At 52.7% G+C, this 15,038-nt stretch overlaps 7 protein-coding genes across 7 annotated transcripts; 1 reads left to right on the forward strand and 6 right to left on the reverse strand.

Moving 5' to 3' along the window:
- Positions 1–710: 710 nt before the first annotated feature.
- Positions 711–3,074, reverse strand: SSB1 (Heat shock protein ssb1; the record flags this gene model as incomplete). The annotated part of the gene is made up of 9 exons (XM_051448729.1): positions 711–1,139; positions 1,192–1,295; positions 1,348–1,381; positions 1,434–1,945; positions 2,083–2,461; positions 2,516–2,681; positions 2,738–2,864; positions 2,922–2,972; positions 3,032–3,074. 9 exons carry the CDS (start codon positions 3,072–3,074, stop codon positions 711–713), a joined length of 1,845 nt encoding a protein of 614 aa, XP_051300325.1.
- A 2,010-nt stretch (positions 3,075–5,084) lies between these two features.
- Positions 5,085–5,449, reverse strand: J4E86_008216 (uncharacterized protein; the record flags this gene model as incomplete). Its single annotated transcript, XM_051448730.1, has 2 exons — positions 5,085–5,303; positions 5,339–5,449. The coding sequence occupies 2 exons, from the start codon at positions 5,447–5,449 to the stop codon at positions 5,085–5,087; spliced, it is 330 nt and encodes a 109-aa protein (XP_051300326.1).
- Positions 5,450–6,043: 594 nt separating this feature from the next.
- On the reverse strand, positions 6,044–6,580 carry J4E86_008217 (uncharacterized protein; the record flags this gene model as incomplete). The annotated part of the gene is made up of 2 exons (XM_051448731.1): positions 6,044–6,310; positions 6,428–6,580. 2 exons carry the CDS (start codon positions 6,578–6,580, stop codon positions 6,044–6,046), a joined length of 420 nt encoding a protein of 139 aa, XP_051300327.1.
- Positions 6,581–7,686: 1,106 nt separating this feature from the next.
- On the reverse strand, positions 7,687–9,096 carry J4E86_008218 (uncharacterized protein; the record flags this gene model as incomplete). The annotated part of the gene is made up of 3 exons (XM_051448732.1): positions 7,687–8,462; positions 8,510–8,977; positions 9,033–9,096. The coding sequence occupies 3 exons, from the start codon at positions 9,094–9,096 to the stop codon at positions 7,687–7,689; spliced, it is 1,308 nt and encodes a 435-aa protein (XP_051300328.1).
- Positions 9,097–9,704: 608 nt separating this feature from the next.
- On the reverse strand, positions 9,705–10,742 carry J4E86_008219 (uncharacterized protein; the record flags this gene model as incomplete). The annotated part of the gene is made up of 2 exons (XM_051448733.1): positions 9,705–10,347; positions 10,393–10,742. The coding sequence occupies 2 exons, from the start codon at positions 10,740–10,742 to the stop codon at positions 9,705–9,707; spliced, it is 993 nt and encodes a 330-aa protein (XP_051300329.1).
- Positions 10,743–12,785: 2,043 nt separating this feature from the next.
- On the forward strand, positions 12,786–13,466 carry RPS13A (40S ribosomal protein S13-1; the record flags this gene model as incomplete). The annotated part of the gene is made up of 4 exons (XM_051448734.1): positions 12,786–12,931; positions 12,990–13,078; positions 13,194–13,330; positions 13,383–13,466. 4 exons carry the CDS (start codon positions 12,786–12,788, stop codon positions 13,464–13,466), a joined length of 456 nt encoding a protein of 151 aa, XP_051300330.1.
- A 505-nt stretch (positions 13,467–13,971) lies between these two features.
- Positions 13,972–14,517, reverse strand: J4E86_008221 (uncharacterized protein; the record flags this gene model as incomplete). Its single annotated transcript, XM_051448735.1, has 2 exons — positions 13,972–14,328; positions 14,383–14,517. 2 exons carry the CDS (start codon positions 14,515–14,517, stop codon positions 13,972–13,974), a joined length of 492 nt encoding a protein of 163 aa, XP_051300331.1.
- Positions 14,518–15,038: the final 521 nt, after the last annotated feature.

The raw sequence follows: 15,038 nt of genomic DNA on the forward strand, positions 1-15,038 counted from the left end.
GGTCTGTCTGGCGTCTTCGCCTGGCTAAGTTTCACTTCGTGACTGGATTGTTCGACATCTTGCGAGCCTTACTTCTGTCCGCGATGAGAGGTGGATTTGGTACGCACCCACAAACCACACTCAAGGGTGCTGGCGAATTTACCAAATACATGGGCCCATCATCTTGTCGAGATGCCGATCATGGTGTAGCCTGGAGGTACGCGGTGGGAGCGATAGCGACAGGGAAAGTGTCATGATGGGGTCTGATGTGACTCGGACTGTGTTGGAAGGGCTTGACCGTGCAATGTCAGGACAGAGCCAGGAGGTATTCGCTGCTCATCGCAAACACCATCGGTGGCAAATACAGCAATGTAGTCGTCACAACAACAATCACAACGATCATGTATTCAGTGAAGTCATTTCAATTTCCTTTCCACTCTCTTCATGTAGCTACCTCGTGAGTTACATAAGAGACATTGACCGCTGGCATACTTTTGCAGAACATCCATTACGATCGTTTCGTCAGGCATCGTCGTGAAAGTACAAAGAAGACTTTTCCGCGTTCCTGAATACCGGGAACCCATGAAAGATAAGGAACCAAACACACCAAGTCTATCGTTAAATGCCGCAATAGATGAAACTCCGTTCGCAGCTCGCAGTCTGGGTATCCTGCACGTGCGCCCTTCCTTCCTTCCTGCACGCCCTTGTGGCGCTGCTGTCATGTGATGCGCTTATCGGGTGGAGAAGGCCTTGGTGACAGTGCGCTTGAGCGCAAGCTCCTTCTTCTTCAGGTCATCAGCGGGGGCGTCCTCAACCTCGAGCTGAGCCATAGCGTCAGAGAGAGCAGACTCAATCTTCTCCTTCTGGCCACGCTTGAGGCGGATGGATGTGGTGGGGTCGGAGATCATCTCCTCAACGCGGGAGATGTAGGACTCAAGCTGTTGCCTTGACTCGAACTTCTTGCTGAAGGCCTCGTCGGAGGACTTGAACTTCTGGGCGTCGTTGATCATGTTCTCGATGTCGGCAGACGAGAGCTTTCCGACAGCGTTGGAGATGGTGATGTTGGCGCTGCGGCCGGAGGTCTTCTCGGTGGCGGTGACCTTCAGGATACCGTTGACGTCAACCTCGAAGACGACCTCAAGGACGGCCTCACCAGCGCGCTGGGAAGAAGTCAGTAACGGTGCGTAACATGAGGTGCAAAAATCTGCTCACCATGGGAGGAATTGGCGCGAGGGTGAACTCTCCGAGAGAGGTGTTGTCCTCGCAGTTGACACGCTCACCCTGGAAAACGGGAAACTGAACAGTCTGCTGGTTATCTGTCCACAATCAGTACGTGTCTCGTCAAAGAATGTTCTCGGGTGTACGAACCGGCCACAGTGGTGAAAGTCCTCTTCTTGATGGTCTGGGTTCAAAAGTCAGCGAATGCCAAGTCATCTGGTGATGGCAATACATACAGGGACGGTCTGACCACGGGGAACGACGGGAGCGAAGATGTTACCCTCCATGGCTACACCAAGGGAGAGGGGAACGACATCGAGAAGGAGGAGGTCGGCAGTCTCGGCGGAGGTGGCCTTTCCGGAGAGGATACCAGCCTGGACGGCGGCACCGTAGGCAACAGCCTCATCGGGGTTGATGCTCTTCTCAAGCTTCTTTCCGTTGAAGTAGTCGCTGAGGAGCTTCTGGATCTTGGGGATACGGGTGGAACCACCAACAAGGACGATCTCGTCAACCTTGTCCTTGGCGATGGCGGCGTCCTTGAGAACCTGGGCAACGGGGTCCAGAGTGCCAGCGAAGGCCTTCTGGTTCAAGTCCTCGAAACGAGCACGGGTGATGTTGGCGTTGAAGTCCTCACCGTCGAACAGCGAGTCGATCTCAACAGTGGTCTGGGTGGCGTTGGAGAGGGTACGCTTGGCACGCTCGCAAGCAGTCCGGAGACGACGGAGGGCACGGGCGTCACCGCTGATGTCTATGTGGGAGTTAGCTTCATCCTCAGAGAAAACAATGACAGCAACACCTAAACAGCGTTACAGCCTACATCAGGCTGAAAGAGTGCAAAGTAGGCCACCCGACGTTAATGTAGGCTCCAGGGTGTATTGCTCATACCTTTCTTTGTCTTCTTTGTGAACTCCTTCTTGAAGTGGTCAAGGAGGTTGGTGTCGAAGTCCTGACCTCCCAAGTGAGTGTCACCGGCGGTAGCCTTGACGGTGAAGACACCACCCTGGATGTGGAGAAGAGACACATCGAAAGTACCACCACCAAGATCGTAGATGAGGACGTTCCTCTCCTTGTCAGACTTTCCGGAACCAAGACCGTAAGCGATAGCGGCGGCGGTAGGCTCGTTGATGATACGGAGAACGTTGAGGCCAGCAATGGCACCGGCGTCCTTGGTGGCTTGACGCTGGTTGTCGTTGAAGTAGGCGGGAACGGTGATGACGGCCTTCTCGACCTTCTTTCCGAGCTTGGTCTCAGCGACCTCCTTCATCTGTTGATTTTGTTAGCCATTGCCCCGCCATGCTGGTGTGTGCGCAGATCTTACCTTGACGAGAACCATGGCAGAGATCTCCTGGGGAGAGAACTGCTTGGTCTCGCCGAGGTACTCAACCTCGACGAGAGGGCTGCCGCCCTGGTCAACGACCTTGAATGGCCATGACTTAATGTCCTTTGTGACGGTCTCGTCCTCGAATCGGCGACCAATGAGACGCCTGCGAAAGTCAGTCGGCTGATCGTGCGCGTGCGACGATGGAACGGCAGAACTCACTTGACATCGAAGACGGTGTTCTCGGGGTTCATAGCAGCCTGGTTCTTGGCCGCCTCACCGATGAGACGCTCCTCGCTGGTGAAGGACACGAACGAGGGGGTGGTGAAGCTACCCTGCTCGTTGGCGACTGTGGGCAAACATTGTTAGACAATGGTCTCTGAGTGCAGGAGTGGCGGGCGCATACTGATCTCGACATTGGTGCCCTCGTAGTTGGCAACGCAAGAGTAGGTGGTGCCTGCGATATTGTTAGCACACACGCATCCCACTGTGGGGTAATTCGCGAAATTTACGCACCAAGATCGATGCCGATGGCACCCTCGTAGACTTCGTCGCTCATGATTGCGGTATGTGTATAAGGAACAACCTGAAAAATTGAAGAGCAGGAAGGTGTTGGAGAGAAGGTGGAAAAGAGGGTTGGGAATCTTTTTCGCGCTTGCTTAAAGGCGAGCGATCAGAGAAAAATTGGCCTGGCAGGGATCTCTCGTAGTGTCGGCGAATGACGCTAGGCAGACTCGGTTAACCTGGCGCGGCGCTTATCGATACTCGATGAAAAACCGCCCATCCAACATCGATATATCTTCAAGCCTCGGCCCGCTGAGAAAGAAAACAGTCCGGACCGTGACATTGAGAGGGTGCCCCGCAGCCAAGCTTTCTCATCTTCTAGGAGGGTTTTGAAACACGACCTGCCTATATCCTCAGTCTTGCCAATCCACGCCGGTGCACGCCCGGCGCTATCACCTGGAAACACTTTGGAACGTTGAGTGGTACGGTAGTTGTCTAGCAGACTGACCCAGTCTTGAAGCTGGCCCATCTTTTTGCCCCTCATGTCAGTCCCATAGACGCCAGAATCAACACTTTGGCTACCTTCCTCGGTATTACATCAGTTCCAGCTTAGGAAGCTTACCGTGGTATGCGTGTAGCGTCATGATCTCGGAACCTCTCTAACGGTCGAGGATTACGGTGAATGCCTAGCATTATGGTCCAGATCAGGCGTCGAATTCTCATCTGGTGTATCATGTTGCCCTTCTCGCCAGATCCGTGGAACCCGAATACGAGACCATGTCTTTCCTCGCGGTAGGCTATATCCATGGCCAGGTTCGCATTCCCACCTATGTATACGCCTAGGGTCGTCATATCGATCTTTTCAAGCATTTGGACTGCCATGTGTTTGTCTGAGACGTCGGACCAGTCCAAACATTTCCCCAGGTCCGAACGATACTGATGTTTGTCTACTTCAATATTGGCTATGATACGCAACTGCACTACATGCAAGCTTCCCTTATACGCAGACACCATTACCATCCATATACCAAGCGGCCTTTCGGTGGGCATTGGTAGAGGGAAGTTACCAGATTCGGCTGCTTCATTAGACCCATCTCTTCTTCTCGGATCCGTAGTCTTCTTAATCAAACGGGACATCCCAACCGCCGTTTGATACTTTCCGATCTCTTTCTTTCAAAGTCTTTCCAATCCCTTTACTGTATCTACTTCCCTAATCCTAGAGATCCTATGCGACCATATCACCAACAATCACAGATCACAATGTCTAGCACCCGACCCTGCTACATCAGCAGCAGCGAAGGCAAATTCTCCGCCGCATTCACCCCCCGCGTTATCGGTGCCTTCTCCACTCGAGCCCTAGCCGTCGCCTCTGTCAAAAAGAACAAACCATGCTACGTGCGAATATCTGATTACTTTGAGCCTAGGGTTAAAAGATACGGTGGCAACGATTGCAACTTCAAAATCGTTCCACAGCACGGCGACATAGTTGGTACGTCTACAAATTTTACTCACACTACTCACACTGTCTTCCTGGCAATCGACGCATGTGGCAACAGTATCGTCGAAACAAACATATTGGGCACGGCGCATGACGCGTGGGCAGCATGCAAATCTATGAAGCGTAGGTATGGTAGCTACTGGAAGGATGAGAGAGAATGGACTGACAACAACGGATGTAAACACGGCGAGGCGGAGTTCAACATAACGACCTTTAGCACCCCGACGGAAGTTGGAGATGATATGTCACAGCAGTTGGCTGGCTTAAGATCAACGGGCATGTTGAAACATCACTGGTATGTCAAGGAGGTTGTGATTGACGAGGAAGAAGAATGATAGGACCGCGCTACTTGGTACAAGTCTCAGAGCGTGCAGTCAGAGAGCTGAGTTTGCCGACGTTACGATTTAGCACCACCGCGTAAAACGGGTGTATATGGGAAACCTGTGGTAACTCATTCAACAAACTGGAAGTTACTAACAGATACTACCATATGCAAATGCCGATCACGTAATGTGCCACAACGCTACATTCATGTCAATGAAAATTCTTGTCTACAATAGCCTTTTGTCAGTTGACATAGGTCTTGGGATAGCGCTTTGCATTCTCTTCGGAAGCTTCGCGAACTCTGTCTTCTTCAACAAGTTCTTGGAGCTGCGGCTCTGCCTCTTCCTCCAGCTCTTCTGCATCGTTATCTTCTTCCCCTAGCTCCTCTGCATCGTTCTCCTCTTCCTCTAGCTCCTCTGCATCGTTCTCCTCCCTATCTTCCTCGTCTTGTACTGCCTCGTCCTCAGTGTCATCACAATAGCCTTTTGTCAACAGACGTAGGTCTTGGGATAGTGCTTTGCGTTCTCGGTCTTCTGAGATGCCTTGAGAACTGGGGTGGCGTTTTCTCCCTGTTGTCTAGAGTACATCTTCTGATACCTGAGGTTCATCTCGCGTGTTAGAGTCGCTATGTCCCCGAGTTTCTCAGATAGTATATTGTGGTTTCATTCGATAGGGTCAAGTAGGTATGTAAGGTTCTTCTCCTCCGAAATGGCGCTTAGGGTTGAACTAAGAGTGAGCGGATCAATGATTCTACGTCGGAAAAAAGTGTAGTGGAGACTACATGGTCCGAAAATGGAGTCTAGCTTGGTTTGAGGACATCATGTAGGCGACAAGCTGGACAAAGTTTTAGGCTTTACAACACAACCAAGAAGCTGTATTCGTAGAAGCTCAGGGTAGAAGATGGTCACATTCCTTGTGACAGACTTCTGACAGTGATAGACTGTACTGCTTGGTAGGAGAAGCATCAAAGACGACAGTATGTCTCTCAATAGCGAGCGCCTTCCACGAATCATAGGAGAAGTCAAGGCTGCACACAAAGTATCGCCGTCCATATTCGATAGTCATGAGACCTGCCGTTACGTCATATCCATTCCCATATCCCCTCCCTTTAGCCATACAATGAACGCCCTAAACACCAATACCATGCTTTAGCCCGTCTAATCCCTCTTTCCCAAAAACGCACCCCATTCCCTCCATACCCCTCAGACCGTCTCATCATGAAAGACAAAATTAATATCTCTCGGCCGCTGAGTGTTATACCTCACAAAGTTCTCATCTCCTTGCGGCCTCTCCTTCTTCGTGTTGCTCGTCAGCATACTCTGAAGACTGACACACACGCTTTCGACGTTGTGGACGGGGGACCAGCCGGAGCGGTCGAGCAGGTCGAGGCAGATGATGCCGTTGGAGTAGATGTGTGGGTGCCAGGGTATGGGGTGGGTCTCGTCGCGGAGGAAGATTACTTCTGGGGCCTGTTGGGAGGGAGGTTAGCGAGGTTTGGTTTGGGGGGAGGGTGCGGATATTGGGTGTGTGGGTACAGGAGCGTAGGAAAGGGTGGTAGGCAGTTAGTATAGAAAGAGAACACGTACCTCAATAGGATACTGCGGAGTAAAGCTAAATTTCAACCGATACGTTTCGCCCGCGTACAACGGATTCGAGTCCATAACTTGAATGTCCATGAGCCAGGTTTGGAAGTCGTCAGCCTTAATGAGAGTTATGCCTGGCGGGAGTTTTTCGTGCATCTATACGCCGCTGTGTTAGCGGCTCTGTCCCTCCGTGTGTGAATCTCCATATCCGTTGCCTTCACATCGTGGCCATATTGTGTGTGTAGGCTTCCGCGCGTCGATACGTGGAGTTTGTAGGCGTCTGGTGGGCAGCAACGTGCTTCGACGGGCGATGAACAATGTACGAGAGGATTACGGTACCTTTGCGAGCTCCTATAATATGTGTTAGCCTCTAGATCCTTACATACATTGCATTGCACTCAAGCTCTATCTCAGTGCTCAAGACCGTGATAACATACCTTGCCTAACCTTTTCGACGCGAACATCTCGAGATGTGCAGCAGCAGTGCGCCTCTCAACCTGGGGTGTACGCGTGGGTATATGTAGCTAACAATGTATCCTGGGAGGACGCAGAGTGAATGACGTGTATCGTAGTTTCGTTCCGAGGTAGCTGAACAGCTCACAAGCTTATGGACAAGCTGCGACCCTGCAGGTGGAATGGACAACGTGTGGGGGAGGGGCAACCGCGCGCGTATCAGGTAGCAGCCCAGGATTAAGTAGCGGCCAGGAAGTTCGATCGTGGAATTGGAGTGAGCGACAGGGAAGAGGCTGGAAGGCACGAGGTAGAGGTGATAGGACGTGTGAATTGTTTGCGCGGTCGCTGCCTGATGTCTCGGTGCTCGGCTTTGTTGCGAAGGTTGGTTCACGCGGCGCGCCAGGGCGGAACGCGGCTATCCAGGTACATTTTGCTGTGAACCATCTGGGCATCCTCGTAGTTCACCAACCATGCTCTTCAATACTAGATGGCACTAGAGATATCTGTAGTCTATACCGCATCCACCCAAATTATCATTGACGTAGAAGTATATTTCGCCTTAGTGAGTACCTATCTATCAACATTTAACACTGTGCATGTGGCAACACGAATCTGAGCCACGGCTAGTAATGGATATTTTGTTGAATATTCGAAATAGTATTGACCCGTGATATCTCTCGCGCCATACGCCATACCGTAGCTTTTCCTAGCCAAGTTGTACACACCTGCAGAAGACACTGCAACGGAAATCATTACTATAAACGCGATGTAGAACCAAGAAGAATACGCTCAAGAACGACGCTCGAGGCCTACGAGTAAAAGGCGCCCTTCTGGAAACTCTCAACACCCATATCGCCCGCCTTGCTATCCACCTTCGGACCAACCTTCTCTGGTACTGGTGCTGGGGCTCCGGTCATGGTGGCAGTCCTGCTCGCGGCGCTGCTGTTCGTCATTGTCTGTGTTCTGCTACCAGCTGGGCTTCCGGCCTGGCTTCCACTAGTAATCTGTGCGGGTGTCTTGCGCTGGATAGGCTCGAGGTAAATGCCCGGAAGGTAGCCCATGCGTCCGTCTCTTGATCTGCACCTCCACCATTCTGATGCGTTGCCCATGGGATCGCTCTTGCTGAGCACAGCAACCATGTCTCCCTTCTTCACCGACAAGTCCATTGCATGCATGTTGGCGTTGGGTGTGAAGTCGTAGAGCGCGCGGCAGAATTCGAGCTTGTTGGGGTCGAGGGGCTGTCCTGCTTGCGGGTTCTCTAGCATCTTCTGTTGCTCTTGGGCTTCTTGTGATCTCGCAAGCGCCTTGATGAGTTTGCCCATTAGGTAGGGGAGACCGAAAACGGCGAGCATGAAAACGATAAATGGCTTCTTGGAAGGCTTTGCGGGAGCTGGCGAGCCGTCGGGCATACGTCCGTTGAAGGCTGCGAAACTCGCGGGGGTGAGGGCGGTCGCATCTGCTGGTAGGGGTCGTCCGGTGAGCTTTGCGATTGCCGTCCGTATCCATCGCATTATTGTGTAGATGCCCAATACCGAGCCAAGCGTTTGTCGTAGGTTTCCGAACTGCTCTGCTACAGATACCATGGCTGAGGATGTTAGCATATCGCTGAAAGTTGGAAAGGGGCGGACGTACCGAAGAATGACGAATGTGTCGCCATATATGTGCTCTGAAGCATCTGGGCAAAGCCGCCGAATGCGCCGACAATGTTCTCAATCAACTGAAAAGTCGCTGCTGTGCTCTGGCTGAAGGACTGCGTGAGGCTGCTGTTTGGGTCGCCCTGCATGCCTCCCATACCGCCGTACATTCCGCCCATGCCCATGCCCATACCTCCCATGCCGCCGTACATGCCACCCATACCGCCCATTCCACCGTACATGGAGCCGTAGCCACCCCCCATGCTGGAGTAGGGCGAGCTGTAGCTGCTCATTCCACCATATCCGCTGCTGTAGGGGGAGCCGTATCGGTTGTTCATGCTCGAGTAGTTGGACGCGTTGCGGTTCGCGACGGTGCTGAGTGAGTCTGGTACGGATGGTAGTGGAGGCGCACTCGAGGATGTGGCTGTTGAGGTGGGTGCTGTGCTGCTATTCGATCCAGTGAGGCCTGTGTTGTTGTTAGTCGCGGCGTCCCTGACGTATCGGATGGCTGGCGGACTCACCAACCGAGGCACTCGTCGCGCCATTGCTCGTCTCCCAGGGCTTTGGCGGCGATGGCGCAGACATGTTTCAGTGTGTACCTCCTCCGCGCTATGTGCGCAGTACAGAAAGTGACTTTGCAGAGACGATGGCGGATGTCGTCAGCAAACGTCGGGAGGCTGGCAATTCGCGGCGATCGGGGCAGCGAGTTTTTGCGGGGAAACTGCGCCGGCCGAGACTGGCAATCGCTCAAGGGGCGGATCCGCGTCGACAGTGGCTGCACGTGAGCAGTAAGTTGGGCGATGGTTTAGATGCGAAGACGCGACGTTGGGTGTAGACGGTAATGGAGGCGATGAGTAGATGCGCAATGTTGTCGGCCGGGATGCGGCTGGTCGTCGTTCACGGACTCTGAGTCGCGAACAGACCTCGGTTTCTCGTGCCCGCTTGGGCAGGCCTATCCGTCAGCTTGCCACCACCCCAATCGCCGGCCCACTCCGCTGCATCGCCCATGTCCGTCTTCAGATGATTGTTACATCACGTGTGAGCCTGCCTCGGTCGCCAGTCTCACGCATCGGGAATAAAAGAAAATGGTCTTCTTGTGCAAGAGCACTTCGGTTGTACTGCTAGGTGTATGGTTGCATGTGAGATGTCTTCACACGAATATCTCAATCCTCCAGGCCTAAAAAACATCCACCTCAGTCCCCAATAGCATACAGAGAATGCACCCAGCTATCCGGATCGTATGCCACCAACTTCTGAATCGCATCATTTGACATGCTCTCTGAAAAGTCAAAGTCGTCGTCCAACACCAATGCCGTGATGTGAGGATAGTGCCAAACAACCGCAAACTTCATCTTCTTCCCTACTGGTCTGCTGAAGTAGTTGGAGTCACCACCCTCTAGATTGCCCTGCCGATGTATAGTCGACTTTGCGCGTTCGGCGCCTTTGCTGAGAAGCTCGAATGCGTCGAACTCGCCACAGCCGGTTGACCAGCATGAGCAGGGAATGTTGTTGCGGTCGTTGCCGTACTGGAGGATGCGAGGTATGGCTGCGTTGAGGAACCAGTAAGCCGGGGCGTCAGAGAGGAGGCCTTGGTCCGTGCCTACGTTGTCGTAGTGGTCCATTTGGAATTCGATGAAGAAGGCTTTCGAGGAGCCTGACCAGCCGTAGTGAGATGTCGCGTCGGGTCTCCAGTACGGACAGTCTGCGTCACACTCTTTATCGGAAAGGACCACGATTTCGTTCTCAGACGTCTTTAGCGTGCCTTCGAACGGCTGACTCTCAGCTGCTACTTTGTCACCCCGGGGAGTGACGTAGCTGAGCGAGTTTCCAAATGCACTGAACATGTCAGCTTCGAAACTTCTGGAACAAGAAAACACTCACTAGTCAAAAGTACCAGACTTTTGAGGATCACCCAGGTTAGCCATAAAGCTGAGCCCGGTGGCTTGAGCCGGTGATGTAGACGTGTAGTATGCTATCCGCTTCCAATCTGAACCCTGCCTCTTCGAGACGGGCGATGGCGAGGGCGAAGGGATGTCAAAAGGTTGTCCATCTGGACGCTGTGATACTGGTAATGGGTCTTGTGGAGGTGACGGTGAGGGCGAAGGGATGTCAAAAGGCTGTCCGTCCGGTCGCTGCGATACTGGTAGCGTCTCTTGTGGTGATGATGGTGAAGGCGAGGGTACGATTGGCTGTCCATCTGGGCGCTGAGACACCGTCGATATGCCTTGCATTGATGATGGCGAGGGCGAGGGGAGTTGAATAGGTTGTCCGTCTGGCAGCTGCGACACCGGTAGTATGTCTTGTGTTGATGACGGTGAGGGCGAAGGGGAATCGAAGAGCTGTCCGTCTGGACGCTGGGACACTGGTAATGTGTCTTGCGGTGATGATGATGAGGGTGAAGGGACCTCGAAGGGCTGTCCATCTGGATGCTGTGACACTGGTAGCGTGTCCTGTGTCGATGATGTTTCCGGTGCATGTTTTAGCGTTGGCGTTGGACTGACGTAAACCTGCCCGTTGGGTCGCTGAAAGATGGGTTCGGGCTCTTCGTTTTCAACGCAAGTACAGTTCGGATCTGGAAGTGTAGAGCCAGAGATCGATTGAGCACCAGACGTGGGCAAGCACGGCAGTGGAGGACCTATGTAGGTTGTGTTTGGTCCAGACTGTGCAGTACCAGTCGGGGGGCAGGGCGCCTTTACGGTCACCGTCCGTGTTACTGTCGTCGAGACGCAGCTGGACGATGTGGTGCATGCATCCCTGTTGAAAAGGTTGGGCCGGCCAGAGGACGTCGACTGTGTCAGCATAGTAGTTGCCACTGGTGTCTCTGGCTGCTCCAACGATCGCCGACGGTTGTAGAAAGGTACTGTAGTTCGCTTCCCCATAGCGCGCGCGTCACCAGGTAGTTGGTATACGGCGAGTTGAGAGACGTTCATCGGCCCGCGAAGGTGCATCGACACCTGATCCTGTCAGCCATGTAACAACTGGAGCCCGAGTCAAACTATACTTGTCCGAACAATGGTGTCAGTGGTCCTGCGCTAGGATAGTCGACACGTTCATGACCACAAATACCAGTCTTTGGATCGACTGTAGTGGTCCGATTATAGGCACCAGGCTGGCTGATGTTGCGGTAGGTGATGGCCCAGACCTCAGAACAGTACCAGTTGCCATCAGAGGATAGTTCAGCGGTACCGCGACATAGCTCTTTGGCGGTTCTGCTGTAGGCGAGGGGGAGGAGGATGACTGCGCTTAGTATTGTATGCTTCATGCTGAATAATTGAAAGAGGCTATTGTACGAGCAATGGGTTGCGGGATGTGTATGAAGCGTGAAAGAAAACGTTGGAGTGAGGTAGGGTTGTGATGAGCTGGCACAGGATCAATGGATGTATTATTATTGATATATTTGACTATGGCGTGACGACATCTAGCATGCGGAAGCCACGAGCAGTGTACGAGAAACCGCGTACGCGTGAGTCAACAAGAAAGTGCGATCTGACCGAGGCTGAAGGCGACAACAACCTAATGTAATTGAAAACTGCTTCTTGTAAGTCCATGTCGCCAGTAAAGTATCATGTAATTAAAGAAGTTGATAAGATCGCAAATCAGAGTATAAGTTGAATGCACTGGCAACGCCCTTACGGGTGTGCCTAAAATAAGAGGTGCCAAAAGTATGGGTTGTCATCATTGTGCGATGAAGAAAACGGCAGAAGTACATACCGAGTAGTGAATGCAGGAGGAAGCGCAAGTAGAGGTGATCTGTATGTCTATTTCTTGTCAGCACTGGTCGCTCGCAAGATTTCATGCAGTAAAGCAGAGATGACACTTTTCAGAATAGAGATTTATGCACCGGCGAAGTTCCGAAGAACCCCGCCTAAAATAAGAGGCGTCGAATGCACTGGATCTCATAATTGTGATGGAAGGGAGGAACTGGGTTGAACTTACGTTGGGAGTGAGCTGCTGTAGCTGGCTTAGGGTAAGCAATTGCGAAAAGATATCAATCGTAATCTGATGCGCGATCATCTAGCTTCAACATAGCCGGGACAATCGCGCTTGCACGCCAAGGTCAATGTTTTGACATCGTGAGGTGTTGAGGACGAGGTTGGTCGCCGCAGACTTTTTGTCAGGCAGGAGCTTTGACGCTAGTCCGCGCACGGTCCACCACAGACCTAGCCGAGCCGCGAGAAATTGGAGTCTTCGATCGCGAACTTCAACCCACGACAAGCCCACCACCACGTCTCCGTACTAATCGACCAGGTCGCCATCCGGAACATTCATTCAATATGGGTCGTCTTCACAGCAACGGAAAGGGCATATCAGCCTCCGCCATCCCCTACTCCCGCAGCCCCCCGGCGTGGTTGAAGACCACCCCCGAGCAGGTTGTCGACCAGATCTGCAAGCTCGCGAAGAAGGGTGCTACACCATCTCAGTAAGACAATCGCTTGGAAAGGAATACACACGGAATTGGTCGGCTAACACAATCGCAGGATTGGTGAGATCCTCCGTGACTCGCACGGTGTCGCTCAGGTCAAGGTTGTCACCGGCAACAAGATCCTCCGAATCCTCAAGTCGAACGGTACGATTGCCCTATACACATGAAAGCGCATGTCAACACAGCTCTGCTCCTCGTGAGCATCTGCGCGCTATACAAAACTGCATTTGTTGGTCTAGGCTAACATTTTGCGCTTAAGGCCTCAGCCCCGACATCCCAGAGGACCTCTACATGTTGATCAAGAAGGCCGTTGCCGTCCGCAAGCACCTTCAGACCAACCGCAAGGACCGCGACTCCAAGTTCCGCCTCATTCTCATCGAGTCCCGTATCCACCGTGTAAGTTTGCTCGACTGAATCGTGTGGAAGAACACGTGCTAATCATCTTCAGCTCTCCCGCTACTACAAGACCGTCGGTGCCCTCCCCCCTACCTGGAGGTACGAGAGCGCCACCGCCTCTACCCTCGTCGCATAAGCAGATGTCGGATTGGTGTGGATGGTAGTCGTCATGGTAGACATTTAAGTGGAGTTTCACGGGCATGGATGCTTTGCGGATACCTAGCAGGATCACGATATGGAATGAATCAATCAAAAGCATCACCTCGAATTGAATTATACCCAATTTGCATTGAAAGTGTCAAAGTCTGGAATTTACTTGTTGTATTGCTGCTTGACTTGGGTATCATCCTGACGCCGTCTTATTACTTTTGGTGAACATCTGCCATGCGCTTGAAGTCGTCCCATGTCGCTTGCTCTTCAAAACCATGCTGCCTGTTCAATAGTCAAGCTTGACAAACAGATCGCGAAGCTCACCGCCCAAACACGCATGTGTATGACAGTCTCCTTCTCGCCCACGAGTGACTGAGCGACAGCTCCCCATGCGGCCGCCCATATACATGGCCTTATTGTATGCGTCCCAAATATGCCGTGCTCAACTCCTCCCTAGCCCGTCATCCCATCACTCATCCTCCACGAGCCCATCATGTCCCCTCAATCTCCCTACTCTTCCCCGCCAAGAACTCACTCAACCACTTGAGCGGCTTCTCCGGCTCCGCAGTAGCAAGATGTTTCATCGCCTCGAGCAAATGCGGCGTCACATGCTGATTCAAGTACACTCGCGTGGGACTACCGTGTGGAATGGGTTGTGTGGGCGCTTGCGCACTGGGGTGCGGTGAGTTGCGCGATGAGGCTGCGGGAGTGGGTGTCGGCGCTGTGGTAGCGGTCGGTAGATTTGGTGCGGAGGGCGGTGCTGGGGTTGAGGTGGAGGGTGTGGGCGGGACGGTTTGTACGCTGGGTTGGTGGGTGGTTGTTGAGGCTGAGGCGTCGAGGGTGGTGGGCTTGAAGGGTGTGTTAGTGAGGGTTCGGGTTGCTGATATATAGGGGCCGCTTACCGCTGGTGCTGCGCCTGAATCTGCCATTTCTACATCTGCGGGTTGGTCTGTAGGTGCTTGTTGCGCCTCGCCATTTGTGAGTGCCGGATCGATGTCGGGGTTTGCGACCGCTGGGTTGGAAGATGGTTCTGCCATTTGTGGAGCTCGGTATGAGTTCTTCTGGGTGTTTGACGCGAATTGGCGCGGTTGAAGGAGGTGAGAATTGTTGTTTGTGGTGTTGAGATGGGAAGTTGGACTTTCTTGAGAGCGACTTGGCAGCTTGAGCTTCGAGCGCGATTGATGTTCGGGCTAGCCTCGGCGTTTTGGAGCTTTCCTTCACTTTCTTTGGTGGCACCACCAAGACCTCCGCGTGTACGAGAGCACAATTCCTAGACCAGAATACCTTTTGGGGATTCTAAGGCTCTGGAATCGAGTATAGAATTACGCGTCCCAGCAATGACTTTGCCAGGCACAACTAAAGACACACGAACTTCGTCACACAATCCCATCATGAGAGCAGTATTTTGCACTTGAAAACAGATGATATGATAACTATCTTACAAGCTCGTCTACTTCGAATCAAACAAGCAAGGAACCAGAACGCCCTGCTACAGAAATGCAACCATCTCGAGACTCTTCATCATGCATTGCTCGGCCGTAATCCATATATATCCTCA

This window comes from Alternaria arbusti, assembly GCF_024043155.1.
Source record: "Alternaria arbusti strain BMP 1465 chromosome Unknown scaffold_12, whole genome shotgun sequence".
NCBI lineage: Eukaryota > Fungi > Ascomycota > Dothideomycetes > Pleosporales > Pleosporaceae > Alternaria > Alternaria arbusti.